This window comes from Mustela lutreola, chromosome 2 (assembly GCF_030435805.1).
Source record: "Mustela lutreola isolate mMusLut2 chromosome 2, mMusLut2.pri, whole genome shotgun sequence".
NCBI lineage: Eukaryota > Metazoa > Chordata > Mammalia > Carnivora > Mustelidae > Mustela > Mustela lutreola.
Window position 1 is genome coordinate 157,922,038 of NC_081291.1, and position 22,044 is coordinate 157,944,081.

Consider the following 22,044-nt stretch of genomic DNA (forward strand, 5'->3'; position numbering starts at 1 on the left):
TCTTGCATAATTTTCTTTTATCAAAAAATCTATTTGCTAGTATGAGTGACTAAAAAGGAAAGTTTAGAAAAATGAAAGTAAGACCCACTCCAGCACTGTAAAATATTAGTAGTGATGCAGGCTAGATAATAATTCCTCTTCTGGTTAAAATAATTTGGTTAAAATAACTGGTTTAAGCTGATACCACATAGCTCAGGTGAAAAACCAGGTTATCATAAGCAGTTTACCTCATTCAAATTAATATAAATATACCAAACTTCCTATAGGATTTTTGAAAATCAGTCTTATTTCTATAAATAACTTAATTTTTAGAAATCAGTTTTATTTCCACAGTATAAGAATTTTGTGTATTCACCTAGCTACATTAAGAATATTAAATTAAAATAAATTTAAATAATACTAAACTGATTTGCTAGGTTAAACTCTCAGAAAAACAAGAGTTTCTTCAAATCTTCTATGTAACTGCTAGAGTTAAAATGGGAGAGAACATTATATGGAGGAAATAAAATCTGCATTATTTTTTCAAAATGGAGAGTAAGAGAAAATGTGTAAATGGAGAAACAGTGAAATGAAAAAGAGCACAAGCAATTGTTATACACACACATACACACACACGCATATATATATATATATACACAATTTAGAGTACTTGTTTTCAAGAACACTACTTCAAGTATATAATTATACTAAACAGTAGTTGTTAATGATTACATAACAAATTTAAAATCCACCAATATGGATGGCTGGTTGTCAACTAATAAAAAATTCTCTTACCTCAGTTTTGAACCAGGCCTACCTAGCAAGGTATTATAGCAACTTTAGCTACAAAAGCTACTTTGAAAGAAATTGCTGGAAGAAAAAAAAACTCCAACTGTCACCTGGAGTGTGCCTGGCACTAACACCTGGGCTATGATATTCTCCTGCTGAACATGAACACTTTCCTAGAAAACCAACGTGAAACAAGGCCACTCTACGATCATGTGAAGCAAGACAAAAACAAAACCAGTGCAGAATCACATCTGGGTACTGATAAATGTAAGAACACTGTGCAACCACACTAATAATTAAGTGCCTGCCACATCCAACTAACATAAATAACTGCTGCTTCTTTAGCCATTATAGCTTTAGACTCATTGCCATTCCTCTTGCCTCCTACATAAAAATTCTTAGAATTCAAATGATAGAATTGTCTCCCACTTTCTGACAACACTCAATTCACGCCTCTTTGAACTTTTTTAAAAATACCTAACATACCACATATCATGTGACAAGTCCTAACACCCTTTTAGTGAGATGTTTCATGGTTCCCTATCCTATGCAATGTTCCTTGTTGTAATAAACCCAACTTTGATTACAGAAATGCAGTCTGGCTGATGGGCACAGACACTGCACTTCCTTTCAAATGTTCTAAAACCCAGTCTACTTGTTATTTTGGTCAGTCTTCAACCTAAAAATTAAGTTAGTATGATATTGGCATAAGAACAGGGAAAAAGATGGAATTATATTGTTAACGCTGATACAAATTCTAGTATCTATCGAAAGTTAATAAATTACAAAGGAGTATCACAACTAGTGGGAAAAGAACCAGTTAATAAATGATATGATAAAACTGATTGGTTATAAGGAGGAAAAATCATTTTAGAGTCATACTGTATACACCAAAACAAATTCTAACTGGATTGAAAAATTAAAATATAAAAGATCAAAACACCATAAAATAAAATAAAATAGAAATGATTATTTAATCAAAACTTTGAATTTTAGAGGCAACTCTTTGTTTAGAGTAGATAAAAAGAAAAGGATCAATGTATTTAACTATATAAAAATATAAATAAATATAAATATGTATAAATATATACACTATAAATATATACAATGTGTATCTATATAAAAATAAATATATGTAAATATAGATATTTATATATATAAATATATAAATAAATTAAAAATATATATAATGAACAAGCAAAAAATGAGCTAGGGAATTTTTTACAAATATAATGGGCAAAATATTGATATATTTAATATATAAAAATTTTAGAAAAACTAATATAAAATTACTAAAAACCAAGAGATGAGAAAGTAACAGATATGAAAAAAATTCATGTAAGAAGAAAACTAGTTAATACGTTTATAAGAAAATACTCAAGATCACTGATAACTAAAAAATATAAATTAAAATAACTCATTTTGAATATTCATAGACTAAATTAAGAAAAATATTTTTAAATATTTTTTAAATTATTGTGACAGTATTTTTAAACTGGCAGTTATATATTCTAAGGTAAATTTAAATTGGTGAATCCTTTTGAAAATAATTCAGCAAGATACAAATAAGTGTATAATTCACCTATTTTACCTTTAGGAAACTAGTCTGGGGAAATGATACTATACATGCTGAAAGTTTAATATTTACACATTATATTAAAAATAGAAAAATGGAAACAAACTGAATTTCCAATAATAAAGGTAAGTGTTATCCACTAGATGGAATGTTTTAAAGCCATTAAATTTATATAAAGAAAACATTCCTAAGAATATAAAAACATATTTAAGTTCTAATGTTAATCCATAAAAACTAGGATGTAAAATCTATATAAATCCATAACATAATATAACATAATTTCCATAATATAACTGAGATACTATCATACAATATATAATGGCCAAACCAGGTATGACAACAGAATTTTGGTCCACAAATGCAGCAACCAGCCCAGGAAACTAAACCACAATCCCTGCAACAACCATTCCAGGAAGTCAAACCACAACCTCTGCAGTAATTAGCCCAGAACATTAGGACTTGGTCAATGACTGCCCGGTTTCCTAATTTTTATAGACTCCCTTCACCAACAACACTTCAAACTGAGTATGAATAAGAGAAAAAAAAACATAATTTCCAAACCACAATCACATAGAATACCCCGTTCATAGTCAGCCTGCCTCCAGTTTCCCATACCAACAACCTCCTATAAGAACATATCTGAAGCCTACCCTTTTTTTCACTATAAAACTTTCCCCATCCTCCCTGTTTACCTTTGAGTCTCTGCCAAATGCAAGTAATGGTGGCTGACTCCCTCACTATAGCAAGTTTTAAATACCCTCTGTTCTTATTTGAGTGGTCATTTATGTCCATATAGCAAAAACTGAACATAAAAACACACTGAAATAAAATGTACCCCAAATATCACTAATTATTATCTATATTACTATATCACTTTATATATTACCTATATATTACCTATATCACTATATCACTAATTATTACCTATATCTGAGTATTTAATATATGGATATGTATTTAATATAAAATATAATATTTAATTGTACTTAATATATGGATAATTCAAGAATGTATTTCTCTCTGCTGTATTTTCTGTAATGAGCACATCTGTACTTACAATGGAAATGTAATTCTTCAATAAAAATATTTGATGGACTACTATTCAGTAATAAAAAAGGGACAAATTACTGATAAATTCAACAACACAGAAAAATCTCAAAAACATTACGTTGCATGAAAGAAGACACGCACACAAAATACATATTGTAAGATTCTATTTACATGAAGTACAAGAACAGGCAAACTTAAGTTATAATAAAAGCCAAAAATTCATTGCCTCAGAAAAGAAGTGGGAGTGGAAAAGTAACTGGAAAGGGGCAGGAAGAAATTTGAAGAAAATTTAAGGTGTTCTATATCATATTTTCACTGATGGCTACATGGTTATATATAATTGGCAAAACTGACTGAACTGAGTATTTAAAACCTGTGAATTTTCTTATGTATAAATTATACCTCAAATTCTTCCTTGTTCTTCCCAACTTTGCTTTCAGCTGTCAAATCCCAAATGTTCAACCCTTAGCCCTGTATCCTTTCAATAATTATGCTTTGCTTTCCTTAGAATGAAATATATGGGCAGCATGAAAATGTTAAAATAAATTATTTTTATGATAAATGTATAATTCTGCTTTGTATGAAGGCAGAAATTAAATTAGTTATCAGGAATAAAAAAGCATGATTTGAAGACTATTCTTTGAAGATTAAACTGAACAGATCAAGATTAAATACTTTTTCACTCCTTTCAAGGAGAAATTGGTAATAAAAGAGAAATGTGACTTAAAGAGCTATTATGGTATATTAATAGTATCAACAAAAGTATTAGACTTGTTAGGAGAGTAAAATTGTGGCAAAATAAAATGTTTTAAATATCTTCCAGGGTGCCTGGGTGGCTCAGTCAGTTATGTGTCTTTCTTTGGCTTATGTCCTAATCCCAGGGTCTCAGGATCAAGCCCGACATCAGGCTCCCTGCTCAGTGGCGAGCCTGCTTCTCCCTCTCCTTCTGCCCATCCTCCCACCTGCTCATACTCTCTTTCTTGCTCTGCACGCTCTCTCTCAAATAAGTAAATAAAATCTTAAAAAATAAATAAATAGCTTCCAAATTCTTCCATTTTAGAATAAAAGAGTTTTCAGCCAGAAGAATATAATTAGAAATTAAGCTAAATAAAGGACAAAGACAAAAGACAGCAAATATACTGTAAAATGATATAAAAAAATAGAAATGCAAGGTAAAAAGGAGGGAAGTGGTAAGGGAGCAAAGAACCTAAACCACTTTAAAAAGAATAAAAGGAAGTTTCATAAAAGTTACCAAAAAAAAAAATGAATTAAGTACATATGTTGCAAATCATTAATTGCATAAAAATATAAATGGTTCATTTAGTGTGTGCTGGCATCACAAATTCAAAATATAATAATAATGGCCCAATTACAAAATGCCTAGTATAGTGTTATATATAAAATTGGCCTTCAATAAATAAGTACATAAGTAAATAAATTTTATGCTGAGTAATTCTATGCAGAATAAAAGAAAACTATGCTGAGTAATTGTCAAACACAAGAATATTGAGTATTACCTCAAATAGTAAAGAAATTTTGGTTATGATAGAACTAGAAAAAGCAAAGAAAAATCCAATAATAACTACCTAAGTATGGAAGAGAATCAGAGTAAGGAACTTTCCGAGTTATATAAATTATATAAGTAATCAATAAGAATAATGTACAGATTATTTATAAATCGAACTCTCAATAAATCAGTGTTCCTCATAAGTATTCTGATCCTCTTCTTAATGCCCTCCGTTCGAGTTCTTCAAATATAGTTAGCCTATTAACCTGAATCTTGATATCCTATAACTTAAAAGAAATCTGAGAGAAAATAGAGTTAACTAATCCATTTTCAGCTTCTTCCTTTTTTTAAAGATTTTATTTATTCACTTTAGAAAGAGAAAGAGAGAGCTTGAATAAGGGGAAGGGCAGAGGGAGAGGAAAAGAAAGAATCTCAAGGACAGTCACCATTGATTGCCTAGCCCCAAAGGGGGCTTAATCTCAGAAACTGGAGATCATGACCTGAGCCAAAATCAGGAGTGGGATGCTTAACCAACTAGCCACCCAGGCTTTCCTCAGCTTCTTACTATATAATCCTGAGTACTATAGAGTGAGTCTTTGTGAAGTAAATGCTTTATTTTTTCAACTGTTTTTTAAATTTTCACTTAAAAGAAGAGATATGTGATACTGGATCCCATCCTAATCCCTCCAATAATATGTCACAAATAAAAATTAATACCATTGAATGTAACCTAAAGAATCAACTCCAGTCTTTTATGTCTCTTATATTTTCCTCTTTTTCAATGACCTAAGGGAAATCTACCTCCATAGTAGCATCGCGAAGTAGGAGTAGCTAGGATGACTTAAAAATACTCTTTTCCTGGAGTGCCTGGGTGGCTTGTGAGTTAAGCTTCTGCCTTCGGCTCAGATCATGGTCTCAGGGCCCTGGGATTGACCTCTACATCAGGCTTTCTGCTCGGTGGAAAGCCTAACTCCCTGCCTACTTGTGATCTCTGTCAAATAAGTAAATTTTAAAAAATATATATTCTTTTCCAATTTCTTAAAAGATGTGACCATCTCTAGAAAACAGATTTTAAAAGTCTAAAGTCTATTTTTCATCTTGAAGTACACCAAAAAACCCACCCACTTCCTCATATATAATCTAACAGTTCAGAAAGGAAATATGCAAAGAATTTTGTTTTCAACAACACATACAAAAGCATAGGATACCTGATCTTCAAAACAAAACAAAACTTTAAGACTTTACACAAACTGAATTAAAGATAACTTCATGTCAGATGAAAATGCAGTGTGAACTTTGTTTGGTTCCCAATCCAAACAAATCAATTACAAAAAGATACCATAGAACAACTGAGGAAATTTAAACATTACCTGCATATTAGAGTGTAAAAAGAAATTCTGTTAATGTTTTTAGATATGATAATGGTATTAGAGATTTTTTAAGAGGAAAAGGGAGGAAGTTTATATTTTTGAAAAGGAGAAGGAAGGAAGTTCTTACGTGATCTCAGAAATTTTTACAGATAAAATTATATAATGTCTGAGATTTGCATTAAAACAACAAAATTGGAGATCAAGATTTGGAAGGTGGTAACTATTACAACTAGGAGTTTATTAGAGTATTCTCTGTTCATTTTCCAGAAAGTAACTTAGAAAAAAAAAAAAAAAGACAAGTGACGGTAATGAACATCTTTGTAAAAGGCAGAATAACGGCCACCTAAAGAATCTGTGAATATGTTAGGTTTTATGGCAAAGGGGAATCAAGGTTGCAGATGAAATGAAGATTACTGATCAGTAGACCTTGAAATGGGGAAATTAACCTGGATTATCCTAGTGGGCCCAATGTGATCATAAATCTTTAAATATGGAAGAGGGAAGCAGGATAGTTAGTCACCGTGAAGGAATGTGAGAAAAATTCAATTGGCCAATGTTGGAAAGAAAATAAATAGAAGGAATTATAAGCAGCCTCTAGAAGCCATAAAAGGAGAAAACACTTTCCTAGAGCCCTACTAAGACCTTGATTTTAGCCCAGTGACACCCATGTCAGACTTCTGACCTCCAGAACTATAAGCTAATAAATGTGTTGTGTTTTTTTTAAGATTTTATTTATTTGACAAAGAGAAAGAGAAATCACAAGTAGTCAGAGAGGCAGGCAGAGAAAGAGGAGGAAGCAGGCTCCCTGATGAGCAGAGAGCCCGATGCCAGGCTTGATCCCATGACCCTGACATCATGACCTGAGCCAAAGGCAGAGGCTTAACCCACTGAGCCACCCAGGTGCCCCAATTTGTGTTGTTTTAAGCCACTAAGTTTTTGGTAATTTGTTGCAACACAAATGGGAAGCTAATACAATCTTATAGTAGAATAACATATTTTTATTTACCTGAAAGGAAATTAAAACACAGTGTGCTGGGAATTCAAATGAAATGTAAATCAAGAAAAGAAAAAATGTATTCATCAAGAAAAGAAAAAATGTATTCATCAAGAAAAGAAAAAAATTCCAAGTCAAATACCTTTACTACTTTAAAGGAAAAACTTTTCCTCCTTCCCTACTCTATCTTTCTCTTTCTGGTAGCCCCAACTTCTTTTCTATGGTTTAACTGCATTACCCCCACAACAATATACCAAAATGATATTAAAATCTACCATTACTGCTACTTTCCTAACACTTTTCTCTGTACACATCTACTCTTTGTTTTTTATGTACTTTTCTTTTCCTCCAGATTTTATTTTTAAGTAATCTCTGCACCCAATCTGGAGCTCAAATTTGCAACCCCAAGATCAAGATTTACAAGCTCTACTAGCTGAGCCAGCCAGGCACCCCTTTACACATCTATTCTTTTTTTTTTTTTTTCAAGATTTAATTTACTTATTTGAAAGAGAGAGGGTGGGCTCCAGCAGAGGGTGGGTGCAAATGAAGAGAGAGAAGCAGACTGCCTGCTGATCAGGGAGCTGGACATGGGGCTTGAGCCCCAGACCCTGAGATCATGACCTGAGCCAAAGGCAAATGCTTAACCAGGCAGATGCTTAACCGACTGAGCCACCCAGGCATCCCAACATATCTACCCTTAAAAATACTAATTCTACCAACTCTATTCTTTATTATAGCTTGACTTTAATTTTATCCATTATCTTAGTGAAACTATTTTTATCCTAATCAATTTTCTCCAGGTCTAAATGGGCTCTCTCTGTTGATTTGTTTGTTTTTAATTTGTTTGCTTTGTTTTCACATTCTTGACCTCTCTGTAATGCTGAGACATTCTTGAATTTCTTAATATTCTTTCTGAAGAAAGTATCAGATTATTTAACTCTACTTTTAAGTTTTTCTCTTAGCATTCTGCTTACTTCTATTTCTCCTTTGTTAGCTTTACATTTCTCATCTACTCAGATGTTTACAAGCTGTAAGCACTTCCCTCAGACTCACTCTAACCTCTCAATTGATTGTACTACTAATGGTTTTCAAACTTTTTTGGTTTGTAAATTTGTAGAAAAGTGTTTAGTCAATTTATAATGAATAAATTAGACTAAACATTAAGCAGTCTAATTAATTTTCTTGACAGTCTAATTTTATTGTGTATATTTAGGTAAAGTACTAGTTTTTAATATCAGTGAAATTTACTGATGATTAGCAAAGCAGAACATTTTTTAAAACAGAGTTTTCTCTAGCTACCAATCCTTACCTTTCAAATCCAGGCATCAGATCTACATCTAAAGCCACCATTACAAAATGGTCAATTTTATTTATAATAAAATGTACTTATCCAACTATAAAAATGTTTTTTATGCTGTTTTCAATCCAAGAGATGCTTACTGGATATATATAATCCAATTATAAGATATTTACCTAAAGTTAAAACATTAAATATTATATTGGTTTTCAAATTCAGATTCCTTACATTGATTATGCACCATTATATTGAAAATAATTCCATATACCATCAATATCAACTGGTAATTTTAGGCCACCAATGAAACTAAAATAGTACTCGCCTTTCTAATATCTTACATAAGTCCAGAAAACCTCTTAAGTGATTTTGTTGATAAATCAACCAAGAAGTATTATTTCACTCTTACTATAGTCAGTTAGCTGAGAATGGTTTACACCCTAATCATTTTTTAACATTGTATAGTAAATATCTTTTGAGCAATAAACTTGTTAAAATATCTCCTTGTATTCCTTCAATGACTATGAATGTTTAATTTAACCAAGCCTCTACACAGGTATTACCATGGGCCTATTATGATCTTTCTGGAGGTCTTGTAGTTTATTCTTTATAACTACTTTCTCTAAACTCTTTATGCTTTCTATTTTTGGCTTTCTAAAATTTAATCACTGATTTTTAAAAAAATATTTTATTTATTCATTTGAGAGAGAGAGCATGAGAGGGGGTTGGGTCAAAGGGAGAAGCAAACTCCCTGCTGAGCAGGGAGCTCGATGCGGGACTCGATCCTTGGACTCCAGGATCATAACCTGAGCAGAATGCAGTCACTCAAACACTGATTTTCTAGCAGTCCTTATCAATAAAATGCTAACATTATTTAGAAAGTATGGAATGATTCCCTAGTGTATTATAAACATTAAGTGATTAGCCTTTTAAATATTAAAAAGATGCTTTAAGTTATTTAATTTAAGAAAAGAGCACTGCAGCTACAACCAAAATCTTTTATAAAGATCATTATTTTGACAAGTAGGAACAAAAAACTAGTTTTCTCTAATGGGACAAAAACTCAATTAAAAACAGGACTTCTACCTGAAAGCTTTAATGAATACAAAGTTTTTGCTATTAAACTAATATGTAAATGGTATATAGAAAAATGATATGGGAAAGCAATACAATCATTCTATCATTAAAAGTAAACCATGTAATTTAACCCTATGATTTGTTGCAGGCACATCTTCAAGTGAAGGCAGAAGGAGGTCTACAGAAATGCACTAAAATTAAAAAAATACAAATTTGGTTTAATCACTAGTAATAATCCTACAGGTAAATAAATTTGAAAACTATGTTAAGTTTTTAAGTTAGTTCTATATTGATATATATACAAAGTATGATAGCACTATTTTTTAATATATCTGTATTTTTAGTTGAAGTATAATTAACATAGTGTTATATTAGTTTCAGGTGTACAATGATTCAACATTTCCATACATTACTCAGTGCTCATTATAGTAAATGTATTCTTAATCTCCTCTATCTATTTCACCCACGCCCCCACAGCCTCCCCTCTGGCAACTACCAGTTTGTTCTGTGTATTTTAGAGTATTTGTTTTCTTCTGTCTTTTTCCTAGTTTGTTTCTTAAATTCCATACATGAGAAAAACCATACAGTACCCGTCTTTCTCTGTTTGACTTAGCTTCACTTAGCATTAACACCCTCTATGTCCATCCATGTTGTAGCAAATGGCAATCTCATTATTTTTTATGTCTGAGTAATATTCATTATATATACACTACATCTTTATTCATTGATCTATTGATGGTCACTTGAGCTGGCTATTTGTCTAATATAAATAATGCTGCAATAAACACAGTGGTACATATATCTTTTTGAATTAGTGCTGTTTTCTTTGCACAAATATCCACTAGTGAAATCACTATCCAGATGGTATTTCTATTTTTAATTTTTAATTTTAATTTTTTGAGGAACCTCCACACTGTTTTTCACAGTGGCTACACCAATGTACATTCCTACTAACTCTGCACACAAGGGTTCCTTTTTCTCCATATCCTCACCAACACTGTTCTTGTCTTTTTTATTCTAGCCATTCTGACAAGTGTAAGGTGGTACCTCACTGTGGTTATGATTTGCATTCCCCTGATGATTGGAGATACTGAGTATCTTTTCATCTGTCTGTTGGCCACCTATATGTCCTTTTTGGAAAAATGTCATTCAGGTCCTCTGCCCATTTTTTCAGCAATTTATTTGTTTGTTTGTTTGTTTTTTTTTTTTGGTGTTGAGTTGGATAAATTCTCTTCATGTTTTAGGAATTAACCTTTATCAGATATAGGATTTGCAAATATTTCTTACTATTCAGTAGGTTGCCTTGTGATCTTGTTGGTGGTTTCTTTCACTGTGCAAAAGCTTTTTATATTAGTGTAGTTCCAATAGTCTAGTTCTGCTTTTGTTTCCCTTGCCTTTGTGTGGGGTTCAAGAAAGTGATCCAGTTTCATTCTTTTACATGTGGCTCCCCAGTTTTCCCAGCACCATTTCTTGAAGAGACTGTCTTTCCTTATTATATGTTCTCGCCTACTCAGTCACAGATTAATTGACCATATAAGTCTGGGTTTATTTCTGAGTTTTCTATTTCATTTCATTGATATATGTGTCATTTTTGTGCCAGTATCATACTGTTTTGATTATTGGAGTTTTGTAGCATATCTGGAATTGGAATTTTGATACGTTCAGTTTTTTCTTTCTTAAGATAGGTTTCATTACTCAGTCTTTAGTTATTCTATATAAGTTTTAGTATTATTTGTTCTAGTTATGTAGAAAATGTTGATATTTCGATAGAGATTGCTAGTCTAATGATCTGTAGACTGCTTTGGGTGCTATGGACATTTTAACAATATTGGTTCTTCCAATCCATGAGCCTGGAATATCTTCCTATTTACTTGTGTCATTTTCAATATCTTCCATCAGTGTTTTATAGCTCTTGGAGTATAGGTCTTTCACTTCCTTACGTTTATTCTAAGGTATTTTATTCTTTTTGTATAATTGTAAATTTGATTGTTTTCTTAATTTCCCTTTCTGCTCTTCATTATTAGTGTATAGATATATAATAGATTTCTGTATATTAATTTCGTATCCTAAACTTTACTGAATTCACTTATCAATCCCAGTAGTTTCTTGGAGTCTTGCAAGTATTCTATATGACATCATCTGCAAATAGTAACAGTTTTCCTTCTTCCTTACCAGTTTGGATGCCTTCTATTTCTTTTTCTCATATGACTGTAGGAACTAGAATTTCCAGTACTATGTTGAATAAAAGTGGTAAGAACAAATGTCTTTCTCTTTTCCCTGATCTTAGAGGAAAACTGTTTTTTGACCCTGAGTATGAGTACTATTTGCTTTTAAGATAAGAACTGCCATACTAAATGGGACCCATAATCTAATTTGTTGACAATATACTAGCACAAAAAAACTTTTTGTAAGAAAATGTGACTGTTCTCTATAGTAACTTTAAAAATGTATAAACAGGGGCACCTGGGTGGCTCAGAGGGTTAAGCCTCTGTCTTCAGCTCAGGTCATGAACTCAGGGTCCTGGGATCAAGCCCCACGTCGGGCTCTCTGCTCGGCGGGGAGCCTGCTTCTCTTCCTCTCTCTCTGCCTGCCTCTCTGCCTACTTGTGATCTCTCTCTCTGTCCAATAAGTAAATAAAAATCTTTATTAAAAAAATGTATAAACATACTTTTTACAAGTCTATAATTCCTTACATGAGCCAGTCCCTGCACCTCTATCCTCTTAGGATAAACAAAGTGAATTATCTGGCTTTGGTGTGATTCTTTTAAAAAATTCATTTTAATTCATTTGGTACTTAAATTTCCTAACCTCTCACCCTAACAAGGTTGCTTAAATCTTCTGGTTTGCCTCCATTCCTATTCTTAAAGATGGCCACCCTTAATTGTCCATTTTGGTGACAGAAGCATGAAATCACTGTCAGACACTTCATCCATAATAAGTTATACTGCAGTATCAACTGTACTACCTTTTTTTCTACCAGTTACAGTATAAACTGAAACAATTCCACACATCTCATAGAATATATTAATGAATGATAAAGGCAGATATGTAGAACTGTGATCACGCTCTTATGCCAAACTCAGTCACAAAGCCTCCCAAATAAAATGATGTAAAATTAGAAGAATGTGGAGACAATGGAAAACCTAAAGATGTAGAACTGGGATCATGGTCTTATGTCAAACTCAGTTACAAAACCTCCCAAATAAAATGATGTGAAATTAGAAGAATGTGGAAACAATGGAAAACCTAAAGAAGAGATAATAATCCAAGATACCTAGGCATTTGACCTTACTCAGCTTTCCAGGATTCTGGAAAGCTTAATCCTTCACAGTCCATACCTATGTTTCTTTCTTTCCTTTCCTTTCCCTTTTTTTAAAGAGAGAGAGAGAGAGAAAGACAGAATGCACTGAGTTGGGGGGAGGGGCCGAGGGAGAGTGAGAATCCTCAAGCAGACTTCCCACTAAGCAGGGAGCTCAACATGAGTTTCATTCCCAGTACCCTTAGCTGAAATGAAGAGTCAGACACTTAGCCAACTGAGCCACCCAGATGCCCCTCTAATACCTATATTTCTGATTTTATAGCCATTTATCTGAGAAGATCTGATGTTATATCTGGTATGCGGATCATATTACAAATCTGTTTTCTTGTGAAGTTATACTATTTATCTACATGTTGGCTCTGACACCATGAACATTTATAAAAAGGGCTTATAAATGTTGATGAATAGGGAGTTGGCCAATTTAAGGGTCTATTCAAAACTTTAGGAATCATCCCATCTGGTTCTGGTGATATATTTCTTTTTGTCTGTTTTGTTAATTAGATCTAGAGCATCCCATGTGTTTGTCACTACCAATCTAGTACTTCTGAATTGTGACCCTAAAATGATCATTTAGAAACAAAAGTGTCCCTTAAAACTTCCTCAATAAAAACTGAGACTTAATTAATATTTCTACAATCTTCTTTTTCCTATCTTTTGGGAAATTATACAGCATATTCCTAAAGTGGTATCTTTATGTGATGTAAATTTACTTCATAAAAGCCTTTGCCAAGAGACTGTTCAAAACAATACCTCATTTGTTTTTTTGTGTTGTTTCTGGTTTTTTTTTTTTTTTTTTTTTACAACATGGAGCTTGAACTCAAAACCCTGAGATCAAGACCTGAGCTGAGATCAAGAGTTGAATGCTTAACTGACTTAGCCACTCTGGCACCCCTCCAGTTTACTCTTAATACATCATTCTATTAGCTTCCTTGTCTCATTTATTCATCTATTCATTCAACAAATATTTACTGCTTTCTATATGGCAGGTACTGTTCTATGAATTGGTAAGATAATTGTGAACATAATAATGCCCCAACCCTGATGGAGTTAAATTATGATAGGAGAAGCAAACAATAAGTAAATAAGTATATATAAATAAGTAATAATGGGCGGTTGTATTATTGAGAAAAAGTAATCAGGATAAGGGCAGAGAGGGAATGAGCAACCATCAATGAAGAGCTCTCTGAGAAGTTAACAATTAAATTAAGAATTGAATGATGTAAAAGGAATATGTAATATAATTATTAGAGAGGATAGTGTTCCATGTAAAGGAAACAGAAATGTAAAATCCTTGAGGTGGGAATCATGTTTGAGAAAAAGTAAGAAAGCCAATGTACCTGTTGCAGAGTTAGTAGCAGGAAATAAGTTGATAGTGGTGTCTTGCCAGGGCCAGACCATTTAGATCTTTATAAGACATTAATAGGACTTTTGTTTTTACTTTTAAAAGAAACAAAAAGCCATTGAAGTGTTCTGGACAGGAAGCACATAATATGATTTAAATTTTAAAAGGATTCTACTACTTATTATGAGAAGAGACTGTGTAGTGAAGCCTGAGAACAGAGAAAATACCTAAAAGCTATAGAGCAGTAGTCCAGGCAAAAGATGTGGTGGAAGTGAAGAGATGTGGTCAGATTTAGGATGTATTTTGAGGAGGGAGTCAATAGAAAATTCTATCTTCTCAACATCTCTATGTTTCCTATGCAATTAATCATGTTACTTTTTTTTTAATAAAAAAGATGAACAGAAAAAATACTGGATTTAATCATGAAAAAGAACATAACATTAAACTTAGCCATGCCTCCTACCAACTTGGAGACCCAGGGATACCACTTAAATTCTCTGGCCTCAGATGTCTTTTTTTTTTTTTTTAAGATTTTATTTATTTATTTGACAGACAAATCACAAAGAAGCAGAGAGGCAGGCAGGGGGGGGGGGCAGAGGGAGGGGGAGCAGGCTCCCCGCTGAGCAGAGAGCCCCCAATGTGGGGCTCGATCTCAGGACCCTGAGATCATGACCCGAGCCGAAGGCAGAGGCATTAACCCACTGAGCCTCCCAGGCGCCCCAGATGTCTTATCAGTAAAATAAAAATATTTACACTTCATTTGTCTTCCTTACAGGACTGTTATGAAGGTAAAATGGGAGATCTTACAGATGAAGTTCTCTAACTTTAATTTAACCAACTTGCTATATTAACAAAAACTTCCCATTCTCTTTATAAAACAGATTGATATTAGTGATTCCCTGAATAACTGACACTAGTAAACTTAGCTAGAATACCTAGGCTCTCCTACTCCAGACCTAATTATGTGTAGGTCAGATTACTATAGAGATGAATAAATAAATATATATGTATCATATGATATATATAATATATTGTATATTATATATACATACACGCATTTATCTTGTGTGTATATATGTGTATATATATATACTCATCCATACTTTATATATATATGTGTGTGTGTGTGTATGTGTGTATGTATAGTTGACACACATGGATATGAACTGTATCAGTCCACCGATGTTTGAAATTTTTTTCGATATAGTATAGTACTATAAATGTATTTCTTCTTATGATTTTCTCAATAACATTTTCTTTTCTCTAGCTTACTTTAATGTAAGAATACAGTATATAATACATATAAAATACAGTATCTGCTATTTATGTTATCAGTAAGACTTCCGGTCAACAGTAGACCATTCATAGTTAAGTTTTGTGGGAGTCAAAGATTTCAGGGAGTAAAGCTTTTAGGGAGTTGAATATATACAGATATTCAAACACGTGGTGGTTCTGTACCTTGTTCAAGGGTCAACTATATATTCATCAAATATATTCATCATATGTGCAAACTGTCAGATGATATTTATGTATCATCTAGAAGGACCTGACACCTGCTTCAAAAGCATATATAAGTTCTTATTCTATTTTAGATAAATTAAAACCAAAAACTATAATGAATTTCTGATGGCTTGTGGAAGAAAAGTCCACACAGAACTCCAATTATAGAACCAACACTTAACATTGCTCATTTATCAAGTGATTTGTAAACTGATGTATATGTTTTCATTTAAAATAAAATATTTAAGACATATCTTTATTAATAACTTTCTGCTTCAATCTCATTTCAGTTAATCAACCAACCATGTACATATTGTTTCATTCATAGAGTTAATCAAGTGCTTACTATAGTTGTTTTCAGCACAACCATGTATTAGAATCTCCTGTGGGGTCTTTCCAAAAAATGTAAGTGCTTAGGCCCAATCCTTAGAGACTGATTCTCTAAGATTGGTGGAGCTAGAAGTTTCTCTTTTACACGGAGTTAAGAATGGCCTACTAGGTAATAAGAAGCCTAACAATGATACAGAAACAAAATATATTTACCACTCAAAGAGTTGACAATATAATGATAGTGACAGAAAAATTTTCCAATCACAGTAAGGTGTTAAATTAACTCTATAGGAATAAGCCAGGTGCTGCAGGAAAACAAATGAAGGAAAAAAAAACTAACTATGCTTTGGACAGGAAAAGAGGAAGGCAGTGGTCAGAGTTGGTTTCATGGAGGTAGTATTTTAACTATGAGATTAAAAAAAGTAATGGGGGATGGAGGGATTCCACCTGGGTAGCACAGTGAGTTAAGCATCCAACTCTTGATTTCAGCTCAGGTCAAGATCTCAGTTTACTGATATCAAGTTCCTGCTCTGTTCAGAAGGGAATCTGCTTGAGGTTTCTCTCCCTCTCCCTCCCCACTCCATTCTCCACTTGCGCGCGCGCACACACACACACACACACACACACAAACACACACTGTCTCTCTCTCTCTCAAATAAAGAAATCTTTAAAAAATAATAATAACTTGGAATTCTCCAATTTTACTAAAGCTGGAAAGGATATTGTAGTTAGAAGCAATAGATTGAGATATGAAAATACAGTGCTTTCAGGTAATGCAATATGCTTAGGAAATCAAGGAAATGAGGATGGAAAGGTAAACATCTAAAGGGAAGCCCATCTAAAATGAGCGATATATGGATCAAGTTAAACAGTTTGACATTTATTGTATAGGTCAGTAATTACAAATTCTGTTTCATAGAACTCAAGTTCAGAAAAGGCACTTCATGTATTTCACAAATATCTGAACAAATGGCATTCAAATGTATACATACTGAACTGAGATAGCAGTAAACCAATGTATTAACTTTTTTGCTAACCTTGAATTAAAGTTTCTTCTACCATTTCTGTGTTTTTGAACTTCTTATACATTTGTCACTGATTTTAAAGGTTGTAGTTTTATACTTTTACTTTTTAAGGCCAGAAAAATTCCTACTACCTGCCAGGAATAATATTATACAACAAAAACCAAATATAAAAAACAAGCCTTTTATACTATCTGTATAATTTATTATAATTTATTTTTTAAGTGTATACCAATAAAGTACATTTATTTGTTTTAATAGATGTTATTTATAGGGTTTCACATTAGACTTTTGTTTGTAGAGCATCACTGCTCTAGGGAAACCAACATAAAATTTTTAGCAGAGAAATGACATAATGAACATTATTGTTCAGAAATAACCATATCATAACATAACAAAATCAACTGAAATAGTGTAAAACAAGAGGTAAGAAGATCAGGTAGGAAGTGATTTCAAGAGACTAACCAAGAAAACACAATGGAATGAACAGGTACTGAATTTGGCGAAAAGGGAATAAATTTCAGAAACACTAAGGAATGGAATAGATAGGATTTGATAACTAATCAGAAAATAGAAAGAAGGATGGTTTTCAAAAGAGAAGATTACATATTTGTACTTTAATTTTGACCATGTGGAAAAGGTACAAGTATCCAAAAGGTGCCAACTGCTTAGTACTCAGAATAGAATGTTCTTTGCACATTTAATCAGTGAGTCCAAATGAAGTCCCCATTTTAGCAACAGTTCTAATTTTGAAATACCCTTAATCCATTTTTACATATTATATTATAGTCCAGGTAACCTAAAGTACAATCATAAAATCACTTTTTAAAATTAACTATATTGTTATCCAAAGATACCATAATACTTTCCCCCTTTAGTAACATTTCAATACTATTAGTATTCCACTTATATAGCTATCTATCCTAATTCCTTTGAAAGTATAATTTTGTTACCTATATTATTATAGCCTACTGCTGACAGTCATTCCACCAAGAACAAGGTGATTTAAAACTTTAAGAATATTTACAAAAATAAATATTTTATCATGTTTTCCAAGTTATACATCACCTTCACCTAATTGTCTTGTTTGATCCTCTCAATAACCTTAAATCAGAAGAGCAAAAATACAATCTTGGAATGGAAACAGTAATATGTCAAAGATTAGACATAATAGTCAGGGCATTATTCTCCTGACTAGAAGTTCAAATTTGAACCCTAGGATCCTTTAATATATTTGTCTCACTACCAGTATTAAAACCCTAATGTGACAAATTGAGAATGAAATTATATACAACCTCATATACAAAACTTTGTGCATACAAACCTCACAGGGTAGAATTATATCTTTTAATCTGACCTAATTTTAAATAAACTCATTTTTATGAAAATTAATATGTAATATTTTAATAACTACAGATTTAATGTTTTTATAATGACTCTACTGGGAATGAAGACTAACACAATAAATGAAACATCTCATCATATATGTTATTTACAACAAAAATCATTTTAATAATTTCAAAAAAATTCTTCTGAAGTACCAAAAAATTTAATAATTTATGTGATTTCAAAAATGTATGATTTGTTCTTATATATTCAAATATTTTAAAACTATATTCATCTGTATCATATGAATAACTTAGTAGCTTTTAAAATTGAACATGGTAGGTCAAAAACACATTCTTAGGCTACCCCTCCAAAAAGAAACAATAAAAATTATAAGCTATGTCAGAAAAAATCAATATCTATATATTAATGTTTGTTTTGTAAATTCTCATCTCTCCCCATCAGAAACTCTTTCTTTTGCTTATTCATTCGAAGTTGAACATTAAAGCATAATTACCTAAAATGTTTCCTCACTAAATCAGAAAACAGGCTATTTTTTTAAGTTCTTACAAGAATTAAATCCATCACTTTTTTGTTAAGACTCTGGGGTGTTTTTGTATAGAATTTTAAACAATGAATGTAAAATAATACCGTTAGATCTTTTAAAATGGATGTATTGCTTTAGTTATTATCTACTTCCTTCTAGCAACATCTTAATAGCTTTAATCATTTTATACTGCATAGTGACACAAAATAACAGTTTCTCTGAATGTCAACAGGGAATTAACCAGAGTGATTTTTCCTTTAGTTTTCTACTTATACATAAATATTACATTAAAAATTTTGTCCACAGTTTGGTCTTAACATTGTGTTGCAAATTCTACTTTTTATGTTTGCTTATTTCCACTTTAAACTACTGCAGCTTTTTAAACTAATGCTGAAATCAATGCCTAGAATATCTTTATTAATTCAAACATCCATCTATAGAGTTCTCTGTCCAGGACTGTCTAATGCTGGCATCTCAACAACTTCCAATCCCTAGTGTGGATGTTTCTGGTTCTTGGTTTTGTTTTTGTTGTTGTTGTTTTTAATGATTCTTTCCTCACAACAGTAAAATAAAGAAATAATAGGCTTCAAGCCAATTCAAAACTTACCTTGCAAATCTGGAAATACTCTGAAGTCAGGGTTTCCTGAATCTCCTCTTTGAGAACCCCTGCAGTCCCTCCTGGATGTATGGAACCACTTCCAGCCCCACCACCACTGTTACTGCCACTGCTGCTACCACTGCCAGGGGAAGAGGCAGTTAAGCCATCCAAAACTTTTCGGAAATTAAACTTCTTCATTTTAAAAACTGTTGAGAAATTCAAAGGAAAAGGTGACTTAACACATGGACTTACACCTGGGTAAAAGTGTTTAGCTTTTCACTAGTCAAAGCAGTAGCCAGGCCCCATTTTACAAGAATTGGCTATAAATGACTAAAAAAGAGAGAAAAAGAGTCCTACTTCATTGTGTCAAATTTTAATTCAAAAAAGTACATCTTTTAAAAGAAATAATAAAATATAACTCTAAAAGCAACAGTATTTCCTCCTCATACATCAAATTTTCAAGGGCTTTATCCCCAGCTGTAGCTACGCTTTATCAGCACTGGGGTAAAAATAAAAGGCAGTGTCATCATCGTCATTAGCATTATATCATCAGTATTATTATACAATCAGACCGGAGTCCAACAGACCAAGACTGTCTCTCTTAAGGGCGGGCTTCGCTTCTAAAGGTTCGGCTCAGAATATTTTCAGAAAAACGATGTTGGGATTGTGCGGTGGGAGAGCCGGTGTTTACTCTACTACCACCTTCTGGGCTCTCCCCCATCATCTTCAACGCTCCCTTTTTTTCAGTAAGTAATGAGGGGTAGGCATTTTTCCATCCCCTATCCCCAAGAGCCGGACTCCCAAACATATGCGGGTGACCCAACAGCAACAGCCGACAGGAGCGGCGAGCAGCAGCGCCGGCTGCCCCCGCTTCTCCCTCCGCCCCCCCTTCCCTCCCAGCGTCTCCAGCTCTCCTCCCTCTTCTCCCCCACCACCCACCCCACACCCCGCTCTGCCCGCAGCAGCCGCCGCGCTCGTCCGCGGGTGCGCTAGCCCGCCCGTCCGCTCTTCCCGCAACACCGCGGCGGCTCTTAGGGGGACGTGAGGCAGTGGCGGCGATAGCTGCGGCCCGAGTCCCGCCTCAGCCTAATAGGCGCGCGGAGCAGCCGCTCCCGCCGTCTCTCCGCGGGCCGAGCGCCTAGGCACCGAACACACACAAACACTCTCACACAGACATTCGCGCGCCAAGCCGAAGCACACGCAACCCTCTCATAGAAATTCGCGCGCGGACGCTCACGCTCATGAACAAACACACAGGTGTGAGGGAGCCGCGGCTGGACGGCGGCGGCGGCGTCCCAGAGGGATGACTATCTGACTCCCGACTTAGGCACCTTCCTCGGCCGCTACTAGCTGCCAGCCAGCCCGAGAAGCTGAAGGTGCGGAGGGAGGCGGGCTCGCAGGCGTCAATCCCTCTGGATTGCCGCCGCTTCTCCTGTCCCTCTGGTCGTGGCGCCCGGCGCTCTCCGAGGTCCTAATCAAGCAGGCAGGCTCGAAGGAAGGCTCCGCCCTCCCGCCGTGGGATGCAAGCCCCGCCCCCGAAACGCCCCCTCGTTCGCCCCGCCCCCACCACTTCGGGCAGGGCGGGCTGGAGAAAGGGGCGGAGAGCCGCGGGACGTCAAAGGGCGGGAGTAGCCTAGGCTCCAATCCTAGGCTCCATAGGGCCAAGTTCCTTCGTCGCGAGGCGCGGAAGAAATTTGGGGATAGGCCGAAGGAAAAGCCAATGAGAGGGGGAAGGGAGAATTTAGAAAGGTAGGTGAAGTATTTGATTGACGGCGAGATTGGCCAGTATGCTGGGGGGCCGTGTTTTGGGGGCTGTAATTGGCGCTACCTGTTGAAGGACGGAAGTGTGAATCAATAGAATGCGTAGAAGCGTGCGAACTTGGGCGCCCGGAGTCCGAGGCTGCTGGAAGTGTTTCCCTAGGTCTGACCGTGGATGATACTGTGAACTGGACAGGTGATTTTTCAGTTTATCTCCTCGACTCGCTCTCCAGGTGCATCTATTGGCCTTCCCTCCCTGACCTGCCACTTGCATAATTGCTTAACAAGTTACTCTGCGAGAGAGAATTGCATTTCAGTAGATTTTTGGAATATTTAGCCTTTTAGATCCTAAGGAATCGATTGCTTACCATGTTTCCCCTAATACGTAGAATTACCCCCTCCCCCCATTTTCACATACAGTTTTGTTTTTTGTTTTGTTTTGTTTTGTTTTTAAGAAACATTTCTCTAAACCGTGTTAGTAATATATTTTAAGCTTTGTCTTTGAGTCACAATAATCATTTTGAAAAATGCACTATTTGGTGCAGGACTAGAAACAACATCATCAGGATGGGAAAATTTGGTTCTGAGCTCTGACTTGATACTGAATTGTGGAAAATTTAGACCTTGACAGCTTTGTGAAAATGAAGAGCAGCTTAGGGGGCCATA

At 34.3% G+C, this 22,044-nt stretch overlaps 1 protein-coding gene across 5 annotated transcripts in view; it reads right to left on the bottom strand.

Moving 5' to 3' along the window:
- Positions 1-21,118, bottom strand: part of STXBP5L (syntaxin binding protein 5L) — a 459,224-nt gene extending 438,106 nt beyond the window's left edge. For 4 of the 5 annotated variants that reach the window (XM_059163941.1, XM_059163939.1, XM_059163940.1 and 1 more), the window contains exons 1-2: positions 20,952-21,118; positions 19,630-19,826 (exon numbers count right to left, since the gene is read on the bottom strand). In XM_059163941.1, the coding sequence (XP_059019924.1) occupies positions 19,630-19,818 (189 nt within the window). In that variant the 5' untranslated portion in view covers positions 19,819-19,826; positions 20,952-21,118. Of the gene's footprint in view, positions 1-19,629; positions 19,827-20,207; positions 20,485-20,951 lie in introns of those variants that run through there. The other variant, XM_059163938.1, reaches the window with a different exon arrangement.
- Positions 21,119-22,044: the final 926 nt, after the last annotated feature.